This window comes from Ilyonectria robusta (assembly GCF_021365365.1).
Source record: "Ilyonectria robusta strain PMI_751 chromosome Unknown BGZ61scaffold_133, whole genome shotgun sequence".
NCBI lineage: Eukaryota > Fungi > Ascomycota > Sordariomycetes > Hypocreales > Nectriaceae > Ilyonectria > Ilyonectria robusta.
Genome location: NW_025764567.1, coordinates 1 through 25,385, shown reverse-complemented (window position 1 = coordinate 25,385; position 25,385 = coordinate 1). Strand labels below are relative to the sequence as shown.

Here is a 25,385-nt window from a genome sequence, read left to right as displayed (position 1 = left end):
ATATAATATCTATAAAAGCTGCCTAATCTATATAATTATAATTATAATTACTCTAATTTATAATACCTCTACTTTTTACTAACCTACTAAATAAAGTGGTAACTTCTAAGAAATAGCCTATAAGTTAGCTATAAAGTAGATAAAGAGCCTTTATATAGCAGCTAGAGCCTATAAGGCTACTCTAATAAGAAACTTAGAAATAAAGCTTAATATTCCCCCCCTAGACTTTTATCTTAATTTATAGCTTGCTTATTTTAAAGTATATACCAGTACTAAACTGGCCTAATAGGTAATTAATAGGGCTATTATAGTAATATTAGCAGCTCTATTAAAATATAGAGGCCTATAAAGATACCCTAATAAAGTAAATACTAAATAGCTATAAAAGTAGCTTAGAAATAAAAAAGTAGCAGCTAATATTATAAATAAAGACTGGAAAGTATATTAAGCAGCTAAGGCAGTAAAATAGAGAATATAGAGAGACTATAATAATACTAGTATCTTAAATAAATTCCTCTTTAAAATAGACTATAGGATATTATATAAAAGCTAACTAAGATATATTAATAGCCTAATTATCTAACTATAAATAAGCTATATTAGCCTTTAAGTTTTTTTTTTAATAGAAGAGTTCTTTAGGTAATATTGCTATAGTACTTCTATAATAATAGTAGGCAAATTATTAAGTATATCTTTACCTATTATATACTCTATAATAAAACCCTTCTTTTAAAACTTAAATTATAAAACTATAGAAATATAGAATATTATCTTAGTAATAAATATATAGTACTTATAGTAGCAATTTAATATAATAAAATAGTCTAACCTATATAGTTTAAACTAGTAATAGCCCTATAAAAGAAATAGAAAATATAAAAAATAAATAAAAGAGAAATAAGATCTTAGTAATAATATATAGGTAACTATCTAAATTATTTAAGATATAAATAAAAATTACTCTATAAAGAAACTAAGCTTATAAAAAATAATACTTATTAAAAGTCTAAAGCTAAAGTTAAAGTAATACTATTAAGATATCTACTAGTTAATAATACTATTATTATCCTCTCTATTTAAAAAAATCTTAATAGAAATAGCAGTAAAAAAAGCCTTCTTAAAAATAATAAGATAATAAAGAAGATAGTTAGTTTTAGTAGCTATAAAGCCTTTACTAAAAGCCTTTAAAGCTAATTTAATAGCTATATTATTCTTTACTCTCTCTATAGTAAAAGCTATAGTAATAGCCTGCTAATTATAATAGCTAAAAATCTCCTTAGCCTTATTTATATTATTAGACTATATCTAATTAGTAAGATCCCTATATAATTATAGAGGTATCTATATAGCTAAGAGTTATATCCACCTTTTAATAAGTATAATACTAGATAAAATAGGCTATAAATAAAGCCCGGGTAGAAATAATAAATTTAGCAGAGTAAAAAGAAATTTAAAAAGAGTTAATAAAAACTTAGCAGTATTATAGAGGCTACTTACTAAGATATAAATATACTTTCTCTTTATATAGTAGGTATAGTAGCTATTAAAGCCTAATTAAGAGTTAATATTAAAGAAAGAAAAGACTATAGAAATAATATAGAGATAATATACTATAGGCAAAGTAAAAATAACTAGAAGTACTAGCTAAAATTATTAACTAAATATAATAGGTATAGAAGATAGATTAGTAACTACTGACTTTCTATAGAATAGATTAGTAGGAATATTATAGAAATATTACAGAGTACTTATCTTAGTAAGAAAGACTTCCGCTATATCAACTAGAAGGGTTAGCAGCTTATTAGAGACCTTAAGAGTAATATAGAGTAAAGAGATATTAGGCTTAGATCTCTTTAAACTCTTAGATATACCCGCGGCAGTATTGCTAGAAGGTCGCTTAAGAGGAGTAATAACAACCTCCTCCTCCTCCTCCTCCTCCTCCTCCTCGTCGGCGGGAGAAGCCAGGGCAGCCGCAGCAGCCTCATTAAGGGCTTTTTTCTTAGCCTTCTTCTAGGCGGCTTTCTTATAGCGACGGGCTGCAGCCTTTGCCTTCCGCTCCTCGGGGGTCGAGCGGGGAGGTATCGTAGCGAAATTAAGATATAATTAAAGCGGCAATTAGGCAGGAAATAAAAAAGGAAAAAAATAACTTCCTACAAGTCAGCAAGAACCCAGCAACAGCACAGAGACTATAAAAAGAGAAGAAGGGAGACTCACAAGAGATAGCCGCAGCAGGGGCGGCGGCGGGGGAATAATAAAGAAGAAAGGAAAAAGAAAAGGAAGAAACAAAGGGAAAGGGGCTTTTTATAGAACCCGGAAAAGCCTCAGGCAGGCCCCGAATCCTTAAGCTCTAAGGGGCACGAGGATAGAGGCGTATTTAAAGCTATCAAGAGCCTAAACTGAAAATAAGAAAAAGATAAGAATAGAAACTGCTAAGGCAACGCAGGGCCCGCCCCGCGATACAGCAGGGCGAACCAGCCCCGGAAATTATAGGGCCGGGATTCTAAGCGAACGGCTGCGCGGGCCCGGCACCCATATACGCACCGACACACAAGGGTCACATAACCGGAAGAAGGAAAGGCCGAGCTCCGGGATCCCGACGGCGGCCCGGGGGGCCACCGCAAGGGCATCCGGAGGTCCGCACCAGGAAGGGTAGATGCAGCGCCGCCGAAGCGATTACGAAGAAGGCGAACCAGGCGGGTTGTAGCACCGGTTGCTGCAATCTTATATATAAACCCCGACGGCTTCTCTATAACCTAGAGGAAGCTAAAACTGGAAGATAGGTAAATATATATTATATAATCTAGATAAGGCTAGTAATAAGTTTATTAGTATAGATCTAATAATAATAATAAGTTTTTTAAGGTAGTAGAGTAAAATTATAGTAAGATTTTTATTTTATAGCTAAATAACTAAAAGGTTTTTTCTTTTTAAATTAATTAAAGAAGTTTTATAGGTTTAGATATAGATAAAATAGTATATATTAAATAAATAAAATAGTTTTAGCTTATTTAATAAGGTAATATAAGTAAAGCTTAAATTATTAATATAAATAAAAATAAAATAAAAAATAGCCTATATAAAAAAGTATATAATTTAGTTTATTAATAATAAGTAAGAATAAGAGGAGTATTTTATATTTAATAATAATATATATATACTTTAAGAAGTATTATAATTTTAAAATAAGAATAGTATATAAAAATATATTTTTATAATAATTATACTTATAAAGTAATATTAAAAAAAGATATTAATTTATAAAGATTATAAGATATCTAAATAATTTTATATTTTAAGAAGTAAGTTTAATAAAGAACTAAATTATAGCTACTTCTATTAAAATTTAGTTAAAATTCCTTTTAGTTTATTTTATATTATAGCTATAATAATAATTCTAGAGAAATATTATAATTATATCTTAAGATATTAGCTATTTAACTAAAGTAATAAATAAGTTTATTTATATAATTATTAGTAGGATTAATACTATTAAAAATTAATTTAATATACCTTAGTTAGAAAAGTATATTTTTAAGTAGTACTAAACTCTTTACCTCTATACTTTTAGGACTTATTAGCTGCTTTTTTTATTAGCTTTTTTATTTCTTTCTTTTTTTCTTTCTTCTTTTAGTATTTTTTAGAATTATTAGCTACCTTCTTTATTATTTCCTCCTTATCTAGTATTAGTAATTTAATAAAGCCTCTGCTATTAGTTATACTAGATAGCTTAGATAGTTTAGGCTTAGTATTGAGTAATTTAGTTTGGAGAAAGTATTGAAAGTTAAGGCTATAGAGGAAGAATACAGTTAATGGAATAGATGGGAAAAGGTTTGAGTTGAAACCTGCTTTTATATTGCTCAATATACTAGATGGGTTGGTTGGTGTTGGCTGTCTAGTAATTGTACAGTAGACTAATTCTTGGAAGTCTACGAGGCAGATTGTTTCTGGATGGTGGTGATTGGTATGTTGGTGACTTTCCTACCAAAAATACACTGTAAGCGCCGTGTGCGATTGGCGCCTTGGGTCACATTGAACGCGGCCCCGCCAGGCTACAGTTGCTACCTAGGCTATTAGTAGACCTATTAGTTCGGATGACTTGCCGCTGGGGAAGTTTTCCCCAGCAAGAACGGAGACACGCTTGCGATACAGTAGGTCTTCACCGGATCCAAGGCTCCCCTCATATGCCAAGGCGAGGTCTCGGAAGACAATTGATAGAGAAGTGCCGTCCATGATGATGTGGCTAATGTCAAGTCTGCAGAAGACCTTGCCGCTCTTCGATGTGCAAATTTCAAAGCGATGCAATAGCTGAGCATTGTCGTTTTGGTGCAGAGGCGGTCTGCTTGGAGCTGTGATTGTGTCTTTCTTTGTATGTTTCTCTGATACAATGAGCGGGAAGTCGACTTCTTTGAGCACTCCCTGATCGTAGAGCGAATCCTGCCGAGTCCGCTCTCCATGAAGATGGTCCTGAGCATGGGTTGGTACTGGATTATGTGTTTCCAGGCATTGGCAAGTTTCGTCACGTCGACGGGCACACCGTTTCTACTCTTGACCTCGTGGAGCGTGTAAGCGGCATAAAAGGCGCTGTTCTTGGTCGAGCTGATTAAGAGTCTTGATTGCATAGGAGAGTAAGGGTAGGCGTCTTCGACTAAGTCCATGGATGTGACTACAGCCTCGGGGAGCTTTTTCTCCGTCATGAGCTGAAGGTGGTCGTAGGTAAGGGAGAGGAGTATGAAGTCGCTTAACGTAGGCTCAGGGGCCAGAGATTCAATGAGGACACCAAGGCTATGTTGGCAGGAAGCAATCCACTGGCGGATCTCGGGCTGATGGTTCATGTTTTGGTTGAAAACAAACGAGAACCGGAGAGATCCCTTGAGGATGACGGCAGAGACCTCGAAGAAGGAAATGCAAGTCGTTAGCGGACCGACGTCTGCACCGTCGGTGGCACCCCTGACTTGTCCTATGTTATCCTTCGCAGGGGTACAGAGAGCACCATCACGCTCCAGCTGCTGATACTGGCCAAGGTAGTTGAAAGTAATCTCCAGCGGCCAGTGACGGGAAAAGGCGTCTTTGCCCGGCTGGGTCAGCCAGCGGCTCGCAAAGTACGGCCTTCCGCTGCCGGGAACCTTGCGTCGTCGATCTTTGACAAGCTTCACCGTGTCAACAAGACTGGACTGCGCCGTCGATCCCGCAAAGACTGGGTAAATGGTTGTAAACCACCCAACCGTGTCGGACAGGTCGATGGAAGTGCCCCAGGATTCCCTGCCATGCCCTTCGGCGAACACGGCCGGGATCGGCCGATCGGTAAAGGTCTGCCCGAAGGGGAAGATCATGGCTGCAAGGAGAACGTCAGGTATCTCGGTGCGCAATGGCTGGTGACATTTCGACAGGAGGAGGGATGTTTGTGCAGATCCAATCTCGAAGCCTTCGCGGGCCATCTGCCCGTAGACGTTGGGTGTGTCCTCCATTCCCCAGTACTCTGCGTTCTTATTAGGGAGGCCGTGGACGGGCAGAACTTGCTCCGGCGTCAAGGCCTCGACACGACCCAACTGCGTCTTGCACCAGGTCTGGAAAGGCAATGGGCGGTCTGTATCAGGGACTAGTTCTGGCCGGAGTAGTAGCTCTTCTAGTTCCTGGAGAATGATTCTCCAAGAAAATGACTAGATGATGCGCGACGACGAACAAGAGCTCCTCTTCCCCTTTGAGATTAATGAGATCAGCAGCGAACAGTGGGCCTTCCGTCTCGTTGAGGCATGTTTGGCGGTCGGCGAGGGAGTAGTCAACTTCCTCACTCGAAGCCAGTTTAAGAGTACGCAACCGATACGCGGACGCAACCTCGTTGGTAACTCGCTGCTGTCATTCACCGCCGGCGTCCTGGCTGAATCTGGCACGGAGCATCGAGTGTCTCCGTATAATAGTCTCGATGGCCCTGCGCATATCTGACTGCAGAATGCGCTGGCTGGTGTGGAGGAGGAAGCTCTGGTTGTAGTGGCCTTGGGAGTGGTTGGGTCGCGAGAAGTAAAGCTTCTGGATTGGCGAGAGTTCGAACGGCTGTTCCAGAATCTCCTGGTGGAACAACGGCGTCTCGATATCCTTGACGTGTAGTGTCAGGGCGCTTACTGACTTACAAGAAATGATGTGTGAGACGGCCAGGCCGAGGCCGCGTTTCCTGCACTCGCTCATGACTTGCATAGCGGAGATGGAGTCACCGCCAACGCTCAGAAAGGACTGTCGAAGGCCAAGCTGTTCCGCGATGAGGTTCAGTACGTGGCTCCAGATCTTGTGCAGCTCCAACTCCGTCTTACTGGCAAACGTCATGTCCTCCAAGGAGGGGCTGTGACAGGGTTGAGTTGACGGTACAGAGCCTCGCTCATGTCATCAACCCACTTCGTAGTCTGCTTGCGATCGAGCTTGCCCGACCGAAGACGAGGGATGAACTCGACAGCGAGCCACATGGAAGGGATCATGTACGGTGGCAATCTATCTGTGAGCAACTGCTTTGCCTCTGCGACCTTGACTCGTGCAGTATCCTCGAGCTGGCGGTTCCCATAGCGGAAGAAATGCGTTCCAAAAGCCGGCGTCTAGTATAGAGGCTTGGCATTGAAGAGCGATATCTTGGACCGCAGATCCAATGACAGCGTCGCCCTCGTCGTCGTCGCGGACGTCACGCTTGTCTCTCCCCTCGTCGGCCTAGCTGAAGCATTCGTTGGCGATGGTGGCGGAAGCTTGCAGGCGGAGTTGTCCCGCCAGAGGCTGTTCCAGGAAACCTAGTTCATGAGACGGTTATAATAAAGTTAATTATTATTAAGCTAGAAATTATTAGTATTATAAACATTGGGTTTTTACCACGGGTAATTAATAAGTAAAGTTAAAAAGATAAATTTAAAAGAATATTAAGTTAATATAGTCGCAAATTATTTTATAATTTTAAAATGTCAACCGAGAAGTATACCCTCTAAAGCTTGTTCTGGCAAACGTTTTCATCTAACTCCAAAGACATGTTGTATGAAACTTTCAGCGCCTCGGATCTGCTCAAATGGAAGATAGTATTTGATTCTTCAGGGACTCTCCAGTATCTTAGCACATCTGAGCTACTCATGCACAAACTTCACTGTAAGTCGGCGCCTCCACCGCATTATGATAACGGAAATAGCGGGGTGTTGCAGGAGCAGTGTTGGATCCAAGGCAGCAAGCAGTACGTGGTCACGGCCTCAACCAGACCGCATTTTCAGTGGGTACTGGTCCGGATAGTAGGGTTGTCCCGATAAGATGCTTATCGGGATTCATTCGCCTAAGACGCTGCCTGAAGTCGCATTTTGTACCTAGAACAAGGCAAGTCCATCAACCTACACTCGCCTCAGCGACACGGGGCTCATGGGCGCTGACATACTGAGATGGTGAGTCTACTGTGTTGCCTAGGTGGTCCGTACGAGACTCAGACCCCGGTGGATGTTGGGTGGACTAATAGCTGACGCCTGTCAGAATTCAAACGGCAGGGTGCCGTATCTGGTAAAAGCAATAACAGCAATAACAGCAATAACACCCGACTTCCGGGCAGGCAGAGGGATTTTCACCTTAGGTGTGACCTCACACTGGAGTTAGGCTCTCTGCCTCAGTCGGTGGATTCCGTTCCTAGCCAACAAGTATTTCCACTCTTATTATGGGCAAGGCGCTTCAGTCTCTTATCGATCGTACCTACAGAAGCCCACAGCCCTATTCTGGAGATGCCCGAGTTGACGCAAACGTTCTGGTGAGATTTCCAGAGAGGACAGAGATCATCTCAGCAAATCGCTATGGCACATCGAACTTTGCGGCCACAGTTCAACTGCACCTCAAGTTTCCAGATGGCTCCGATCAGCAGTACTTGCTGAAGTATGCACCAGGGGCAAACGGCAGGACCACCCTGGAAGGAGAATATAACTCCATATCTGAGTTATATAAGTGGGTGCCTGATCTTGTCCCCAAGCTACATTCATGGGGCAGATGCACCCTTCAAGAACCGGAGTCCTATTTTCTTCTGGTCGAGTTCGTCGACTTTATTGGGGGCATGCCGGACCCAGAGCAACTCTGTACTAAAATCGCCCGACTTCATCGCGAGAGTCGCTCCCCAAACGGCCAATTTGGCTTCCACATCACAACCTGTCTAGGTCGTACACAGCAGCTTGTATCATGGGAACAGGTTTGGACGACGTTCTTTATGAAACTGCTCCGACATGCCATAGAGGTAGACGTCCAAGGAAATGGGCCCTGGGAAGAGCTCGATAAGTTGGAAAAACGTCTGGTAACTCAGGTCGTACCTCGCTTGCTTGATGCTCTTGAGGACAAGGACGGCAAAGTTAAGCCCAGTTTGATTCATTCCGATCTGTGGGAGGGAAATATCGGCGTATCATCTAAGAATGGCGACATATATATCTTTGACGCGGCTTGTTTCTATGCCCACCACGAAATGGAGGCGGCCTACTGGCGCCCTCACATGAACAACATCAGCGACAGGCTTTACATGAGCACATATCTCCGGCATTTCAGTCCGAGTGAGCCCAAGAACGAGTGGGACGATAGAAATCGACTGTATAGTGTCTATTATAATATCATATATTCAGCAAACCACCTCAGTCAAGGCAGACGGGGACGCGAGTTGTAAGTCGTGATGCAACCCTACCAGACCGCACTGACTTAATATTGGTATCAGAGCGTACCGGGATATGTATCACCTCGTCGACAAGTTTGCCCCATTTTCGAATGGAGAAGGAGTGCCGAGATTGAATGAGTCCGAATTGACACATATTTCCACTCAGAGGGATCTCGAAGCATCCATGGAGGAATCGTTGCGGCTTCTAAGCCTCAATTAGAGCTAAAGGGTTCAATTTGCGAAATAGTTACTACTATGATCTCAAGAGCTGGTTTCTTCATTACAGCAATTCAAATGTCTCATTTTGTTCCACACACGCCTGAGAGCATCGGCGGCGGCTTCCTAGGTCCGAATGTTCCCTCCCAAGCGTTCAGTAATGTTAGCACCTTGGCTTCTTGATGCTTTCCGGCTAGAGCCAATAGGCCAAACGGACGGCCGTTGTATTCTGCGTAGCCTAGGGGCATCGCTGCCATAGGATAGCCTTCGAAGACGTCAGCTAGGAGAGCTTAGTGAAGACAATCGAGATGACGGTACCGCTCCCGCTTGACAGACTGGAGAGTGGGCTGTCGCAGGGGCCGACAATGACATCGACGTTGTACTCGGCGAAGATCTTGTCTAGCCCATGTCTTGCCACCTTTCTCAGGTGCGCCAGATACATCCCGTAGTCTTCCGGTGAAAGCTTAAGCTTCAGGGCATCTAGGAAAACGTCTTGATCATCGTATGCTGTTGGGTGTGGTGGGTCAGCGGGACGCAAAAGCTAAAAAGGGCAGAAATGCCACCCACCTTAAACATGATGCAACTATTTGCAGCCTGCAGTCGACGAATATTCTCTACTCTTCATGTCGCTCATCCCGTGCCCTTCTACAAGCAAGCAGGGATACCTGACCAGGACACAAGCATACCGCCCGCCACGTCCTCGTCGCCAAGTACGTCCTCTATCTCCTTTGCAATCCCAGAATCTCCTGCTCCACGCCGCCCACCATGAGCGCGGCCCCGGAAGCTGTTGACGACACCATGACCAGCAGGGTCGATGGAAACAATCCGGGACAGGAGGACTACGGCACCATGTCCAACCCCCGGAGCTCACGCATGGGGCGGAGCTTCACGTACCGCGCAATTGTCGTTGGATTGCTTCTTGGCCTTCCCGTCTGCCTGTCCAACATGTACCTTGGCCTCCAAACGGGCGTCAGCTCGTCCATGTCCAGCACCAGCACGCTGATGGGCTTCGCCATCTTCAAGGCTCTTCGACCTTTGCAGAGACGCCTTCCCTTTTCCCCCGAAGAGAACGTCCTCGTTCAAACAGTAGCGGGTGCGATGGGGACCATGGTGGCCACTGGTGGGCTCTTGGCCGCGATACCGGCTTTGGAATTCTTGGCCAAACCGGACGAGCATGGACCCGTGAGGCTCTCATACGGCCAGCTGGTCTTGTGGTCGCTCGGTGTCGGATTTTTCGGCCTCATTTTCGCCATGGCCACACGGCATCGTAAGTAGCCCTCCCTCCCATGGAGGAACGAAGCCCCTCAGCTGTACCCGTTTTGACTCGTCTATTTTGTAGACCATTTTATGCTACTTCATGCCAGTCCTCCGAAACCTACCCGTCCTGGGCATCACAGCCAGGGACACATGGCTCTGGTCCTTCGATATTTCCCCGGCGTTTATAGGCACTGGCATGGTTTCCGGGCCTATCATCTCCTTGCACATGCTGCTTGGCGCCATAGTCGGCTGGGGTGTTCTATCGCCTCTTGCCCGGGCCAAAGGCTGGGCGACAGGCCATGTCGGAGATTGGGATACTGGCAGTCGCGCCTGGATTGTTTGGATCGGCCTGGCCACATTGCTGGCAGACTCGCTGGTGAAGCTTGGGTGGCCATTCATCGCGGCCGCAAGGGCTAAATTCAACAGGGCCAGCTCTTCCACTGCTGGTTTTGCAGTCATCGGCAGCTCCGGCGATGAGCCCGAAACATCCCATCAGCCCAGAACGCCTACAGACCAGTGGATGGTAACGCTTCTCAGTCTCTTAGCAGCATCGTTGTTCTGCGTTTTAGCTTCCACCATTGTCTTCGGCTTTATGCCTAGACATGTTCTTGTTCTTTCGGTTGCTCTAACACTCCCATTAAGCATCATGGGGATTCGAGCTGTTGCTGAGACTGATGTCAACCCGATAGCTGGGATTGGTATGCGGGAGGAATGCCTCCGAGTGTGTTCATGGCGGCGCTAATCCTTTGCAGGAAAGGTGGCACAGCTCATATTTGCTGTAGTTGTTCCGCCATCGAATTCTCATGTGATTCTCATCAATCTCGTTGCGGGCTCGATAGCAGAGGCTGGGGCGAACCAGGCAGGCGACCTCGCGTTTGACCTGAAAATTGGCCATCTAGTTGGTGCCAAAGCCTGGGTGCAGCTTTACGGCCAGATCATCGGCTGCATTGCAGGCTCGTTCATGGCCTGTGGCCTGTACAAACTGTACACTGTCGTATACACCATCCCGGACAAGCGCTTTCAGATTCCGGTAGGGTACATGGCCATCATTGCTGCGAGACTAGTGACGGGAAAGGGCCTGCCCGATGGCGCTCTCGAGTTTGTGACTGCCTTTGGCATCTTCTTCTCCATCACCACCGTCATTAAGATGAGGTACGCGGAACACAGGTGGCAAAACATATTGCCCAGCGGAGTGGCTTTTGCTGTTGGTAAGACGAGACCTCCCTCGAGACCTCTTTGGATGACACACGCGCACCATCTGACTGCTGCTTCCTTAGGCATTTACACAACTCCTTCGTTCTCTCTGGCCCGCATGATAGGCGGTCTTCTCAGCTGGTACTGCCGTACCTATCGTGAAGGATCTTACAGCTTGATGGCCGTTTTTGCTAGCGGACTCATTCTTGGCGAAGGGCTCTGCAGCATCATCATCCTATTTCTTCCCTAAGCCAAACCAATACAACTGTCAGACGGAACAAGGTCCTAGCCAGCAGAATCGTTCTACGGTCCGATCTAGCTTTCTAGATCGATCCTTGGTTTAGATCAACTAGAATAGTCTCATCAAACCTAGATTGGCCTCAACACGCCTTGTCAGACAGAACAGGTATGCTAGGAAAGCCCTGGGCCACATCTGTCAGCTCTTGAGATCGCGGCCCGGTCTCAAAGGCCTGGATCTCTAGCAAGGCGGTCTCGAAGACCCGGATCCCTTGGATACGGTCTTAAGAAAACCTTATCGTAGCTCCTATGACGATGAGGGCACCCTTATATATACAGCTGCTGCGAGCCCTCTGTTAGATAGAGAAAAGACAAGATCTTCCATCGTCCCTTAACCTGCCTCAACCCCCTCGCCCTGCTTGACAACAACAACTCTAGCCCAGGACACGGTGTGTCACGTCCTTGGCCCCCTACACCATCGGCCTCACTTTGGTCCAAGAGAACCTCAGATGCTCAACTTTTTAGGAGGATAATGTACTATTTCTTATTGGGCTCCAACCACCAAGTCTAAACCGCGACATATCTCTTGAAATGGTAACGCGATGCCATTAAGACACTATCGCATGGCAATCTCCAAAAGTCGCTCATGGATCGGTCTATCATTCGACCGCGAGAGAAACCTCTCCATCTGAGTCATACCTCCCTCAAGCTTGTCCTCATCATCCTGAATTCTTTGGAGAAGACAGGCTAGCGATGAAGCCTCAAGGTCCTTGCGGGGTGATGTACGGTCTCGATCTATCGAGGTTGACTCTTTCCCGTCGGATGCCGGGATCCTGAATGAACCTATTTCTACCGTGGTCGAGGCCAGGTCGACTGAGCCGTTTCCCTGTTCTTGGAGGGACCCGCATCCCCGCGACCCATTGGCGAATGCGAGACAGGCAGAGTTGTCAAGTGTCCGTGAAGTGGATACAGGTTGTGTGGAAGGGTCACTCCTGGCAGGCAATATGATTAGCCGGAGGACTGTCTCCGGATGGGAGATATATAGTATTTCATACCTCGGCCTCACGGAACTTGCAACGGGTGGGTTTCCCTCTTCCATATTGATGGAACTTGGGGCTGTCATCAACCGGCCTGTTGCTCGCCAATATTTGACCTTCGTTGGAGGATCCGGATTGCGTACTTGGTATTCGTCGGCGTATCGATTCCGTCGAAGAGTAATAGTGCGAAGTGCACTTGATGATACGAACACAAGTAACCGAAAGCCTACGGGCCGAGCAGGACCGGATCGAATTTATACTCACCGGGCCGGCCAGGTGAAGCCCGAGACTGAGGATGGCTCACTCACGGCTCTCAATCGCCTCATAGCTGTCGATTCCCCCGACTACCAAATGGAGAATCCCTCCTGAGGCTCGTGCCAGCCCATCTTCTCCTTTATGCGGTGACATAGGATCCCAAGTCTGGATGCTGGAGTATCCATCTCATCCACGGTCACTTCAAAATTCCTGACGGCACAGTCTTGCTCGGTTCCAATTTTGAGGAGCCTAGGGGCCGTTGGGCCAAAGTGACTCTGATCGAGGAGATCGACCACTCGACGGTCCACGGCCACATCTTTGCCTACGGCAAAGATGGTTTATGTGCCTATGAATACCAGGAGGCCCCAATGCCTGACCTATCGAGTGTCGGAAAGGGCTTTTTGGACGACCTCGTCGATTATCTTACAAAGCACAGCATCACCGGTCTTATTGGCCTCCAGGTTCTCGGCGAGTGCAATGGCCACTCTATATCAGAGCTCATTCTGGACCAGGGGACAGTCATGTTGGACTTGTCGGTTGTGAAAGGGTGTATTCCCACTAGAATCACTGGGTGGAAGTTCGAAAAGGTAGATGGAAACCCGCGCATTTATCAATCCAACGAAAGGCACGCAGAGATAACATCGGGCAATCACAAGATCTTCAATACTGGTAAGCCGCTTCCTAAGCTGGACAACGTTAATAACCTCAAGTCTGCTCTTATTAAGGCTGGTATACTCTAACCTTCCCTCAAACCTTCTTCACACCTGTTTCATTCATTTCAGCCACTTCATATTGGGCTTTTGCTATTATTAGGCTTCATACACACCATTCTTCGTCCAGTAAAATTCACCGCGCCTGCCATATCTTCAATCAATATCTTCAAACCTTGTTGCGGGGTTAACCAGGAACCCATCCAGTGACAACATATTGTAACGTCCACGTTCATCATCTCCGATAGGAACGGCCTCTGGTTTATTTACAAGGCGGCTGGTAAAGCCTCTTAACAGCAATAAGCCCATAATCCAGGCTAGTCGGATGGTTTCGATACAATCATCCCCTAAGCCGCCTACTTCGTCTCTGAAGGTAGTCCAAAAGACCTTGTGAACATTATCATAGTCGTCATACCGTATCCAGCCGTTCCAAAAGTGCAGCTTCCCAGTCAGGCTCTGCAGGGAGTGGAGGTTCACACCAAAGGGACAGATCTCCGCCTCAGCCCAGTCAATAACTCCAACCAGGTAGCAAGTTGCCTCATCAACAATAATATTGCAGGTACCAAAATCTCTATAAAGAAGGACCACAGGAAGTAAGAGTATAGCGTCCATTAAGTCAATACACTTCTAGACGACGGAGTGCAATCAGACCGGGAGTGCTTCAAGCAACATCCGCAGTTCTCTTTCGAATATCTCTCTAACCTTTACATAATAGGCTTAATCAACTAGCTGCAGCGCTTTCCACACAAGAGCAAAGAATCTACAGCCGTCAGTATCAGAGAAGTAAAGATATTACTCAGTTAGCTATCTCTCTTACCATACCACATCTACCATCAGTCTTTAGCATCGCACAAAGTTCTCTAGTAAATTGTCAGGACAATCATATGCCAGAATAAAGTCCAGATGGGTCACACCCTTAATTCGGCTCATAACATATACATAAAGAGGTTCCTTATCTTTCGATTCATCCCCCACTTAGCCCTCAAACGAAACAGTTAGAGCCAAAGATCCATACACCTATCTCGCCAGAGAAGCGATCTCTATATCGAGCTGCAAAGACTTCAGTCGGAACTGAACAACGTACTCAAGAAATGGCCCGGCATAAACGGAGTAGCTGCAGTTACCTTAGACGTCGACACGGGTGGCCTTGCCACCAACAAGCTCCTCTGCACGCGCATCGCATTCTAGACGAGTCGCAGACGTTTTCGCAAAGAAATTGGAGATTTCACCCTCCACAGAATACTATAAATATACCATAATTATAAGCAGGCAAGATATATATAGAAGATAGCGGTATAATAGACGGGTGGGTGAGCGACGAATGGTTAGATAATAGATGCCTAGTCAAACTAAAAAAAAAAAAAAAAATATAACCAACCGACGACCTGCCCCCTGCCCTATACTAGTTGTCATTCAGCCAGGGAGTCACCATCAGCGAGCGGGCTTTCCGATTGTCAGGGCAGGGAAGCCCTCACATTTATATACACGAATCCTAGAAGTATTCCCAACCTACTTCCGTATTCTGCATAGGCAGGTTCTAGTATATGCAGCCCAGCGAGTTCGCCTGCACTCACCGATGCTGACACCTGCGCCTCAGCCGCGCAGCTCAAGCAGCACCTAGCTTCTGACAATTTAGGCTCTCACGTCTGCGCAGTCCACGGTGAGGATGCAGAACGTCGCGAGCACTTTATGGCTTGGGATGAATGAGGCGCGGTACGATGAGCACAAGAAAAATAATGGCATTGGCAGAGGGTTTTGCGCCGCAACTTCGGGTGGCACCTGTGCACAGGCAAATAGACACACAGTCGAGTGGTTTATCCACGGTACCATCCACCAAGCAGCAGCAACGGGGACGGCCAGTACATGCGCGATAGCCCGAGGCTGTTCTGGCACGGGTCGCGGTATAGTAATGGACATGGCTGTGATGCTGATCCTGGCACAGGATGTCTGGAAAGATGCGGGGCTGGAGCACTGCAGTGCTGAAATACCTTGTAGGTTGCCTATCGCTTGATCTCAAATGTGTACCGTCTATCGGATACCAGCCGCGGGGAAGGCCGGTACATGCGCGGGGCAGAGTGTGGGATGTGAATACACATGGCCAGGAACACACATGGCTAGAACGAGATTATCTGGCAAAGGATGTCTGGAGCACTGCAGTGCTGTCACTGAAGGGATAGCCCAGGTCTAGTGCTAGGCTTCGGCAGCTGGCACAGTAGAAGGCTGGGCTCGGTGTATCATCTCATCTACCGCAGGCTAGATGTTGAGCGTTTCGGCAGGGCGACGGAACACTCGTCGAGTTTCGCTCACATCCCTCCGACCAGGTCGTATACCGCCCCATTTTTCAGCAAATGACGTATCACCAAGTCCGAGCCGAGGTTTCGAGGGGACGTATAGGTCAGGCATTTAAATACTCTTGGGCTGGTTATGCTCGTCATGCTAATGTCTTTCCGCTTCTAGTAACCCGGCGCGAGAGGCTCATCCGTGAGGAGAGATTCCAAGTCACCTTTGAAGCCTCCCTGAACACTTTCGAGAGAGTCCGGCGTCGGTTGTCTGGCAGTGGGTGGGATCTTGAATATAGCTCAAGCCCTGGTAAGCGGTCGAACGTCCCTACATGGAGACGATGCGTTGAGGCAGGGCTCCTAATAGTGCAACCAGTGCGTGTGAAAGCCTCAAACTGCTCATTTAGTGCGTTTGCCTTAGTCACACTAAACTACCAGTCCGTTTGACTTAGCTACACTAAACTGCCAATTTGCCTGAGATACGCAAACTGAACTATTAGTCCGTCCGTCAAGGTCGAAACTAAACTACAGTGCAAACTGTAGTTTACACTATTAGTCTGAACATAATAGCCCCACTTACAGTCGGGCCCTCCCCGTGCCTCTCAGGCTGCCTTCTGTGGGCTCCTATCTTTAATAAGAACGATAGATAGCTTTTCAGGCGGACTGTAATTAACTTAATCTGCGCTTTGGGATGGAACGTAGTCACGTAATCGAACCACGTTGACGCAGGAACTGGGGGCCATAATTGGTACGATATACATTACTCGACTGGATACAACAATCTGCTATTATATCTCAGACTATGATGGAATCGATACCAAACAGAAGCTCTAATCAAGCCAGTGGTTATAATCTCATTAGTTTGGCTGTAATTCTTAAAGAGATTAGCGTAATTGGTATCTTAACGGCTTCGCTTAGGACGATACCATCCCAGCCTAACCTACCCTACAGGTATTGGATAGAAGTTACCTGATACTCTGCCTATCTGTAGTGGCAGGGTTGGTATCTCTTAACTTGTTAGTTTGAGGTTCGCCACTGAGATAACACACACTTCATTATCTCTCAGACAGTCATGCTTCTTGGCAATCAGCCAGATAGCCCATTGTAAAGCTACAAAATTAGGTTGCTGTTGAATATGTAAGTTTTGTTAGGACGGATGGTTTCAGTTGCGCTATACTTATGTCACAATAGACAAATACAGTATAATGGCTGTATTTGTTAACACTCCTTAGCGCCATCTTTGAAACCCCGCCGCGTGCGCTCTCTAGGGCCACTCAACGTCTTATGCGTAGGTGTGACCAGTTCTCCAGGTCTACAAACATCTGGTTTAACAGCCCCGCCAATTAATGATGCGAATTGGGCTCTGCCACGTCGCATGCTGTTGATGCGATAACCTCATTCCAGTAACGTTGTATGCACGTGAGAGTGGTCACCTCCCCTAGAAATCCGGAAAGATTGGAACGCCTGGGCGAACGACTTGAGAGCGGATGTCAAGGAGGATTTCGGGAAAATGGGGGAGGTCGCGGTCGCAGGCCACTGTCCACAGTCGCATTTGAGCAGGTGCTGCAGGTTTCAGTGGAAGAAGTAAAATCCGGAGTTTATTCCTCGAAAGGAGAATTCATGAAATTTGGAAGGACTCGAGGGTATGGGCGGACAGGTAGCATTGCATCATGGAGCTTAATTCTCCAATCTCGGGAAGCTGGCGCATCAGCGGCGTACCCTTTCAGCATTGGTTTTGCTTGGTGAAGCCCAAGTTGAGCTGATTGACTCCAGGAGCGATGCCCCGTGCCCCAGTTGGACTGGTCGCATATAAGTGACCGGTCTGACCCCCCTGTCTGTGTGGGTCGGAGCTAACATTACTTCAAGCGTCAACCTCCGTAGGGCTACGTCCCGTAGTTAGCACCAAGCTCGATAGATCGTCCAAGCTAGGACGTTGAACTAGGTCGTCCTTGACACAAGCCAGGATGAGGTCCCTGAGATCGGCAGGCGTCGAGCTTGTGTCGGTAAAGGACGTCTGGGACGCCTGGGGGCTCCTCGGATTGTTATAGATGTCCTCCATTGCAATGCCTTCCGAGATGAAGAAAATAGTCCTCCCAATCGAGTAGACTTCAGACTTCTCAATGGCCTCCATAGGCCAGTCAGCTGGCACTTCGAGGCTGCCACGTTCTTTAGCCGCTACACACCCAGCATTAGCATTGCCATCAGCCTCAGGGTCCACGACTAGGAAGCAAGGAAAACGCGCGGGACAGGGTTGGATTTGGGTCTTCCTTGCCTTTCATCACCTCCGGGCTCGCGATGGAAGTGGTGGTATATTTTCTGGCCATGTCGATCAGCACGATTGCCCCCGACGAGTCGACGACAATGTTGTCGGGCTTGATGTCCCCATGCCATGTCTCAGCATCGATAAGAAACTTGGTGGCCGAAAGGAGCTGGCGAAACCAAGCCCAAAGGATATCGGGAGTGAGCTCGTCGGCACGGCGGAGTTTCCGCGCATAAGAATCAAGGTTCCCATTCTCGTAGAACGGGATGAGGAAGCCACATATCCTTTCGTCGTCGTCGGAGAGCCGCACGAGAGCGGTCGGCGGTGGGAGGATATTCGGATGCGGACGGCCCGACTGTAGCGACGAGAGATTCACGGCGTCCCTGAGGTCATCGAGGGTCCTGGCGGCGGATGCCGGGCCCTTGGCCACGAGAGTCTTCCCATGGTACGAGACGGGCCTTGTTTGGGGGAGGAAGAAGGTGCCGTTGACAGCCTGAACGCGGAGCTCGGATTTCGGGATGATTGGCAGCGAGACGGCCTTGTTGCCGAAGAGAACTTCCGCCGTAGGCAGGGCGTCAATAATGGTCGCATCTGCCTCTTCGATCACGGTAGGCCGGCCATGGGTGTCAACGTCGGCCAAGAACAGAGTGTTGCCAAACTGCGGGAGCACATCCTGGTAGCGCACGTCGCACGACCTGAGAATCTCGAGCAGGAGCGTCTCGCTTGCCTTGGCGTCTGGTGCAGGCTGTTGGTTTCGGCCAAGGAACCAGTCAAACAGCAGAGTCCTCCAGCTTTCTTCAGATGATTGAGGAGTGCATGCCGATTGTTGTTCGACGACGACGATGTTGACCCATATAGAGCTGCGAACCTCGACCTGCACCAGCAACCGTTCGTTTTCGAGCAAATGCCCCTTGAGTTTCCAGTCTCCCACGTACAAGTCTCGACTGTGGGCCATCTTCAGCATGCACACTGCTTGTCTTGAACTCGGAGCAAGGAATTGTTGAGGGGTCATTGTTATCAGGCTGTGAGACTCTTCGCTGGCGGCTGGTTGTATAGGAAATGGGCCCGGTCGTCCTGGTCACGTGGCTCCGATTAATCCAATGTCAGCCCGTCCGAAACGACCCAAACAGGACCTACCCTTCTCCGTACGTAGACTTCAGCATGGAGCCGCGCGACGATGCCTCGCAAACGGTCGACGAAACCGCACCGCTTCTGGCACAACATCAGTCTACCTCATCCTCATCCGCCGATGCTGTCAGCGGGGCCGCCGGCGATGCGGTATCGAGCACTGAATTGAAGTCGCCGCTGTATCCCTACGCCCTGTTCTTCATCTTCGCTCTATCGTTTGTCGCTGACTTGGGCGGTTCCCTGGTCGACACCCCCGAGGTGCGGCTGCTTGAGATGGCTATCTGCAGAGACTACTACCTCGAGCATGACCCGTCCGTCATTGGCCCGCTGCCGCGCTCCTACGTGGACGAAAGGCTCTGCAAGCTCAACGAGATTCAAGTTGATTTGGCCTACATGAGGGCTGTCAAGTCGTTGTTGATGACCGTGCCCGGTGAGACCTGACCTAACTGAGACCTCTATTCGCAGAGTGCCAAAGCCGACGTGTTGGTTTCGTAGGTCTGATACTTACCATTCCATATGGTCACCTTGCCGACAGAATTGGCCGCAAGCCTGTGGCGTTCCTGGGCATGCTGGGCCAGGTCACGGCGTACTTCTGGGTCATCCTCGTCTGCTATTTCCACCAGACTTTCCCCACCCACCTCGTTCTGCTCTCGCCAGTCTTCCTCGCCGTCGGTGGTGGATCCCGGGTGCTATTCGCCATCATGGCCACCGTCATCGCCGATGTGGCTCCTGAGAATATGAGAACCACAATATTTTATCTTGTTGGTGCGGGCCTCTTAGCAACCGACATTATAGCGGCCCCCGTTGGATCGTGGCTCCTATCCAAGGACCTTTGGCTACCATTCAAATTCAGTGCTCCCATCATCTGCCTCTCATTTCCTCTGATACTTGCAATGCCAGAGACTCTAGTATCCCGCAAAAAGTCAGACACTTCCAAGGGTCAAGCAACTGGTCAGGGAGCCCTAGATCAGTCCACCAAGGTATTATTACTATTAACCCAACACATCCATACTGCGTATCAACTATTCCTAACTAATAATGCCTCTAACTAGAGCCAAGTGCTTATCTCCCTAGCCCGGCGGTGGTTCGGCGACTTAAAGCAAGCTTTCCAGAGCCTAAATCCATTCACCATCCCTAGGGAGATGACGCTGTGCTTGTCCATCATCTTCTTATCTGCATTCTCTCGCATGACGGGTGGTTTGTTCATACAGTATACGTCCAAACTGCTAGACTGGTCCATCTCTACTGCAGGATATATCCTAGGTGTGAAGTCTCTGGTCACCCTATGCATGCTGGTTGCTCTAGCAAGCATCACGCAGATCCTTGAATGGAAAACTGGATCGCGGCCGCTATATTTGGACGTATGGGTGATACGCTCCAGCCTGTTAGCACTCACTGCCGGGGTGGTTTGTGTGGCTGCAAGCAAGGAGCCCGTGCTCCTTATAGCTGGTAGGTCAAATCTCAAGCTCAGTCTCACGACCCAAATCTCGTCTACTCTAACAAGGCCTCGCTCACCAAGGTTCGATACTGGGTTCTGCCGGAAACGGCATCATGCAAGCACTGCAAGGCCTACTGGTAACATTCACAGACAAGTCATCAACGGGACCCCAAACCTGACCCTATCCGACCTTTCCGACACAACACTACCGCGGTCATCACAGCTCTGCCTCTGGGTGGGTTGTGTGTGTTCTTAGTGTCCTCTGCTCACTCCCTCACTCAATAATCTCACCAATTTTCTATATATCTAATAGTAACTCTATCCTCACCTTGTAAGATGTTTCGATAGGTAATACTTATCTTCAGCTTGTCTCCATCCATCCAAGGGCGGAGCTGGATTGATCCACCTCCTGCACCCAACACCTCAATGCCCCGATCCGGTTTCCACTTCACAGTGGAATACAAATGCGCATCGCCATATTCTGACTTCCGGAAGACTTCCAGAGAGAGCCCAAATTCCACACCCGATTCAGAAAAGATGTCAAATGAGCTGGCATCTAGATTCAACACTGGAGGATGGGCGACGCTGAGGACTTGGCCCTATGAAGCGTGATCAATCAGCATTTATGTCCGACTGCTTGAGATTTAGGTCTTCCAACCTCAGAAACAAACCACTCGTATGATCCGTGCTCGACTTTGGATAGGATGCCGTAGGTCGCCGGGGCTACATGTTCGACCACTCGTGGAATTGAGTCTCTAAGTTCCGATTGCGCAGCGAATTTCAGCATGCATTTCTTCACAGCCCCCTTGGACACTGCACTGCTACTGATATGTGAATTAGCAACTAGATTCGTAGAAAATGGGGGGGAATCTCTTACCTTCTGTCACCCGGGAGAGCCGCTACGCGCACTCTGTGGTTGATTCTCTCCGAGACTTCGTTCACCCTTTTCTGGATTATCCGTCGAAGGTATTTGTTTAGGCCAAAGCCACCAGAAATAAGGACGTACTTTTCGAGGACATCAAGAGTTAGCGCAGAACAAGTGTTGAAATAGAAGAGATGGATTCATACCGTCGGTGCCGTTTCGGTCTGTTCAAGAACCAGATTGATCTGCTCTTCAACGAGCTGGGCGATTTGTATCGCGGGCTCGAAAACGGAATTCAGATCCTCGCTGCCAGGTCTTAGCTAGATTTCGGAGACCAGCGAGAGTTTGGAACGCAAAATCTTCAGTAACGAGGATTCGCAGGGTTTCATACAGAGTGAACGTAAGCGTAGGATACTCCCCTCGACGCGCGGCGTTACTCGCGAGCCACTGCCCGGGCACAGGGTAGGTCCAGACAGTCTTGTCTGATCCGAAGTTCCGTTTCATGTCCTTCTCCCAGAACATGTCGGCGAACTGGCGGAAGTACTCCCGCTTACCGGAATCGAATCCCCTGTGAGTATGGACATCTTTGGCTTTGGTGTCTAAGAGATCCATGAACCTATCGTCCAACCTGATGGCGCCGTTCAATCGGCATGTTCCTCTGATGCACTCAGTCATGGTGGTAGGGGTCAGGTGGGAAATTTTATATCCCCCTATATCCTATTGCGATAAAGGTTAGAGCATGGGATGGTATGTGAGAGAATGCTTAAGCTTACCACTGTCCCTCCACCACAGTCGCAAACGATAATAATATCACCCTTCTGAAACTTCAGGACCGAAACATTTTCCAGTATACTGCCATCCTATCCCAAGAGATCTCAGTAGGGAAGGGCCTAACTTGGCAAAACACAGACTTACTAGTATTATGGCGGGTTCTGCGGCGGCAGTAAGGATGGTCGCTTCAGGCTCAGACACAAAGCTGACTAGTCCGTGGATCTGTCGACGAATACCAGACTCGACGATGGCCTTCTCAATAGCATCGAATATGTACTGAGGCCAGTTGGCTGGCACGGCAATGGTAAGGTGGAACGAATAAGTTCCCCTAGGGCTTGTAGAGTGCAGCGCGTCTAAGAACTTCGCCCACATGTAATCAAAGAGGTGCTTCACCACCTCGTACGCTTTCAGCTTGAGTTTCTTCCGGAATGCCTCATGTTCTTGAAAGAGCGGAGACTGTTCAATCTCGTCGTCGAGGTCATCAGAGTGCAGGAGAGCCAATTTGAACCATTGAATTGATTCCTCTCCATCTGGAATTTGAGCACCGCAAAGAATGGTCTCGTTGGAAATGGTTACCTTGGTGGGAAACTTGGGTGAGGGATGGTCGGATCCCCAATCCACGAAATTGGTTTGCTCGGACGACTCGCCAATGTTATATGCCAGTCCGGAGAAACTGGTTGGACAAATGTCAGTCTACTGACAATAACTGATCGACGAACAAGAAAACTCACGTGGTGCCAAAATCGATTCCGACAAACACTGGCGTGCAGTTGCTGCCACTAGGTTGGGTGATGGATGGTGGAACCATGGTGCAAAGGGTGGAACACAAGGAGAGACAGAGGAGTCAATTGCGAGATGAAAGATTTAGCAGCGTAGTCCGGTAGGTAGGAAATGATGTCTCGAAAGTGAGGCTTGCGAGGAGAAGTAGACGAGACGGCTATGGGTAAGGAATAGGTACCCCTTTATATCGAACCAATCCAAGCAATAATGACCTGCTACTTACTCACGGCGGCTGTCTTTTGGCCGTACCTATCGTTTCTCGTTTTCTACTTGGGAAATTGCTTCGAGTGACCGACTTCAACATGCAGGTTTCTCGTCGGGGCTGCTGGTGGCGCAACTGGCTGCTGTGTCGAATTCCGTTACCGGTAAGGCACTGCCCAGCGCCGGGAGCGCTTTGACTCGGGATTTGAAGGCAGCATGCATGGTCGGCGGTCGGGGAAGGATCTGTGAAACCCCCCATGATACAGCTTGGCTACACAGATGCTGTACTGCCTGTTGTCGTATGAAGGCGAGCGCGGGATCGGGAGATGGATGTGCCGACTTTTGTGGCATCACCTAAACCCGCCCCTCTAAGGTCTCCATGCAATCGTGCGAGGCCGCAGAACGCATTAGCAGTGGAAAACTGCTTGACTGCCTCGGCTAACGAAGTAGGGACAACCTGGGGTGGCAGACAATAAGCATCTTCTATAGCCTCCTGGGCGTTGTCTCCCGGAGACAAACAAGCAGTCTGCCACGTCGACTCTTCACCGATCAATAGAGTGGAACATCAGGGCGGGATATCAGTGGAATGTGGTGGAATATGGTGGAACATCAGGGTGGAATACGAGGATGGTGAAACCAGCGGCTGGTAGCACGTACTACGTGAGACAAAGAGAATGGGCAGCTCCAAAATCATGACTCTGGTACGAATGGACAAGACAATAGGAAACTTGGGAGGGTGGCGTTGTACGCGTGACATCCATTTTCTTTCAACTGGAGGCATCGATCGCTTCGCCACCAAGCCACGAAACAAGCACGGCCGTGTCGCGCCCACTAAGACTCGCTTGCGCAACTCAAACTCGCGAGGGAGGACTAGAACGGGAAAGCCGATACGTGCGACATTGGGAACTAATCTACGGGTTGAATGGAAATAGAATGAAGGGCCGTTGATAGACAGGGATCAACTGTTGCACAATGGGAAACCCTCGCTTAGATACTCCAATGATTTGGCACACATTACGTGCTACATTCAGAAGTAATCTGCCACCGCTTCGGAAATATAACAAAGGACCTTTCGTTGCACAACGAGGAGCCCGTTTGGCCACTTGTCTTAACCATTTTCGTGACCCAGGCCGTCGAGACTGCCACAAGTCTGATCCTCCTTTTCTCTCCCAAGGACCGACCGTCTTTCTTCCCATTCCCTCACTGGCATTCGTACTTTGCGACCACACCAATGCCTCGCACCTCTCGGCGTTTGACCGAGTACCAGCGGAACTTTGGCTTTACCACGTTTCGTCTGACTGAGGATCCCGATAACCCTGGGTCACCAACTGCATCAGAGTCCGGCTTGCATGACGCATTTGTAGCCGACAGAGAGCCAGCTGCCGACGAACTACCGGCTGACAACGTAAGTCTTTCACGCTATGGCTTCGGATTGGGGGCAAGGCAACGTCTAATACAAATCTTTAGGCCAAGATGGATGAACCTCCGACCGACAGCATATCACCCTTCCTAAAGACGTACGATTTTAAAACGAAACCGCCGCGTCTGGTGGTAACGGCACGTGCTCAACCCGATTGCCTCAACCCTGAGTGGGTAATGACCACTGAAGACATCATCGCGTTTTGCTCGCAACACTTGCGGAACGTGGCTTGGGATGATCTCGATGAGTCTACTCAGGGAGAGTTCATTCGAATGTGCCCAGATGCTCAAAGGCTTATTGGGACGGAACATGGCAGCGTCAATCTCTTCGCTGCTAGGATCTGGCGCATCGTCGATGAAGCCATGTTCAAGAAAACGAAAACAGACTCAGTTCAGTGGGTATCACCCTTTTTCAAGCATCAAAACGACATGCTCAACGAGCTCCGTAGTACGTTGGCTCCTCTGCTACTTGGATCGTGGACTGGGAATACTAGACTAACAACCGGCATAGAGACCATACCTGGCGCACCTCATTCCTATATGACCCAGGTGTGGCGCGAGTGGGACTACCATTCGATGTGTCTTTTCTACGGGAATAGCGACGATGTCCCATTACGAATTCTCCCCGAGTGTTTCGTCCAGATCATTGCAGATGGCCTAGGACCAATGTTTCCCAAGGATCTTCCTCGCCATGCTATCCAGGACTTGAATCACA

The 25,385-nt window shown here is 48.1% G+C and overlaps 11 protein-coding genes across 11 annotated transcripts; 6 read left to right on the top strand and 5 right to left on the bottom strand.

Moving 5' to 3' along the window:
• Window positions 1-4,062: 4,062 nt before the first annotated feature.
• Window positions 4,063-6,452, bottom strand: BGZ61DRAFT_542462 (uncharacterized protein; the record flags this gene model as incomplete). Its single annotated transcript, XM_046255197.1, has 4 exons — window positions 4,063-4,481; window positions 4,544-5,602; window positions 5,862-6,331; window positions 6,385-6,452. The coding sequence occupies 4 exons, from the start codon at window positions 6,450-6,452 to the stop codon at window positions 4,063-4,065; spliced, it is 2,016 nt and encodes a 671-aa protein (XP_046093060.1).
• Window positions 6,453-7,342: 890 nt separating this feature from the next.
• Window positions 7,343-8,846, top strand: BGZ61DRAFT_595264 (Fructosamine kinase-domain-containing protein; the record flags this gene model as incomplete). Its single annotated transcript, XM_046256885.1, has 3 exons — window positions 7,343-7,394; window positions 7,480-8,634; window positions 8,687-8,846. The coding sequence occupies exons 2-3, from the start codon at window positions 7,658-7,660 to the stop codon at window positions 8,844-8,846; spliced, it is 1,137 nt and encodes a 378-aa protein (XP_046093059.1). The 5' UTR covers window positions 7,343-7,394; window positions 7,480-7,657.
• Window positions 8,847-8,925: 79 nt separating this feature from the next.
• On the bottom strand, window positions 8,926-9,418 carry BGZ61DRAFT_542460 (uncharacterized protein; the record flags this gene model as incomplete). The annotated part of the gene is made up of 3 exons (XM_046255196.1): window positions 8,926-9,107; window positions 9,161-9,349; window positions 9,406-9,418. 3 exons carry the CDS (start codon window positions 9,416-9,418, stop codon window positions 8,926-8,928), a joined length of 384 nt encoding a protein of 127 aa, XP_046093058.1.
• Window positions 9,419-10,295: 877 nt separating this feature from the next.
• BGZ61DRAFT_501239 (OPT oligopeptide transporter protein-domain-containing protein) lies at window positions 10,296-11,543 on the top strand (the record flags this gene model as incomplete). Its single annotated transcript, XM_046251672.1, has 3 exons — window positions 10,296-10,797; window positions 10,852-11,307; window positions 11,377-11,543. The coding sequence occupies 3 exons, from the start codon at window positions 10,296-10,298 to the stop codon at window positions 11,541-11,543; spliced, it is 1,125 nt and encodes a 374-aa protein (XP_046093057.1).
• A 1,452-nt stretch (window positions 11,544-12,995) lies between these two features.
• Window positions 12,996-13,562, top strand: BGZ61DRAFT_376512 (uncharacterized protein; the record flags this gene model as incomplete). Its single annotated transcript, XM_046242512.1, has 1 exon — window positions 12,996-13,562. A coding segment is annotated over one exon (567 nt), but the record flags the coding sequence as incomplete, so codon positions are not given.
• Window positions 13,563-13,688: 126 nt separating this feature from the next.
• On the bottom strand, window positions 13,689-14,144 carry BGZ61DRAFT_501238 (uncharacterized protein; the record flags this gene model as incomplete). Its single annotated transcript, XM_046251671.1, has 1 exon — window positions 13,689-14,144. One exon carries the CDS (start codon window positions 14,142-14,144, stop codon window positions 13,689-13,691), a length of 456 nt encoding a protein of 151 aa, XP_046093055.1.
• A 3,639-nt stretch (window positions 14,145-17,783) lies between these two features.
• On the bottom strand, window positions 17,784-19,083 carry BGZ61DRAFT_524785 (uncharacterized protein; the record flags this gene model as incomplete). Its single annotated transcript, XM_046252672.1, has 2 exons — window positions 17,784-17,986; window positions 18,084-19,083. Coding segments are annotated over 2 exons (1,203 nt in total), but the record flags the coding sequence as incomplete, so codon positions are not given.
• A 308-nt stretch (window positions 19,084-19,391) lies between these two features.
• BGZ61DRAFT_312022 (major facilitator superfamily domain-containing protein) lies at window positions 19,392-20,104 on the top strand (the record flags this gene model as incomplete). The annotated part of the gene is made up of 2 exons (XM_046238823.1): window positions 19,392-19,629; window positions 19,695-20,104. Coding segments are annotated over 2 exons (648 nt in total), but the record flags the coding sequence as incomplete, so codon positions are not given.
• Window positions 20,105-20,313: 209 nt separating this feature from the next.
• On the top strand, window positions 20,314-20,839 carry BGZ61DRAFT_469793 (uncharacterized protein). The gene is made up of 2 exons (XM_046248001.1): window positions 20,314-20,648; window positions 20,719-20,839. Exons 1-2 carry the CDS (start codon window positions 20,342-20,344, stop codon window positions 20,814-20,816), a joined length of 405 nt encoding a protein of 134 aa, XP_046093052.1. The 5' UTR covers window positions 20,314-20,341; the 3' UTR covers window positions 20,817-20,839.
• A 360-nt stretch (window positions 20,840-21,199) lies between these two features.
• BGZ61DRAFT_542456 (uncharacterized protein) lies at window positions 21,200-23,078 on the bottom strand (the record flags this gene model as incomplete). Its single annotated transcript, XM_046255195.1, has 8 exons — window positions 21,200-21,236; window positions 21,309-21,461; window positions 21,515-21,642; window positions 21,706-21,805; window positions 21,852-22,216; window positions 22,273-22,359; window positions 22,415-22,943; window positions 23,002-23,078. The coding sequence occupies 8 exons, from the start codon at window positions 23,076-23,078 to the stop codon at window positions 21,200-21,202; spliced, it is 1,476 nt and encodes a 491-aa protein (XP_046093051.1).
• Window positions 23,079-24,482: 1,404 nt separating this feature from the next.
• BGZ61DRAFT_542455 (uncharacterized protein) lies at window positions 24,483-25,269 on the top strand (the record flags this gene model as incomplete). Its single annotated transcript, XM_046255194.1, has 3 exons — window positions 24,483-24,656; window positions 24,719-25,122; window positions 25,182-25,269. 3 exons carry the CDS (start codon window positions 24,483-24,485, stop codon window positions 25,267-25,269), a joined length of 666 nt encoding a protein of 221 aa, XP_046093050.1.
• Between the last annotated feature and the right edge of the window lie 116 nt (window positions 25,270-25,385).

Excerpts from the sequence above, each read along its gene's own strand:
- BGZ61DRAFT_469793 (XM_046248001.1), top strand. The coding sequence starts at position 20,342 with ATGACGCTGTGCTTGTCCATCATCTTCTTATCTGCATTCTCTCGCATG. Across the intron at positions 20,649-20,718 it reads GCCCGTGCTCCTTATAGCTG|GTTCGATACTGGGTTCTGCC; the intron begins GTAGGTCAAATC and ends TCGCTCACCAAG.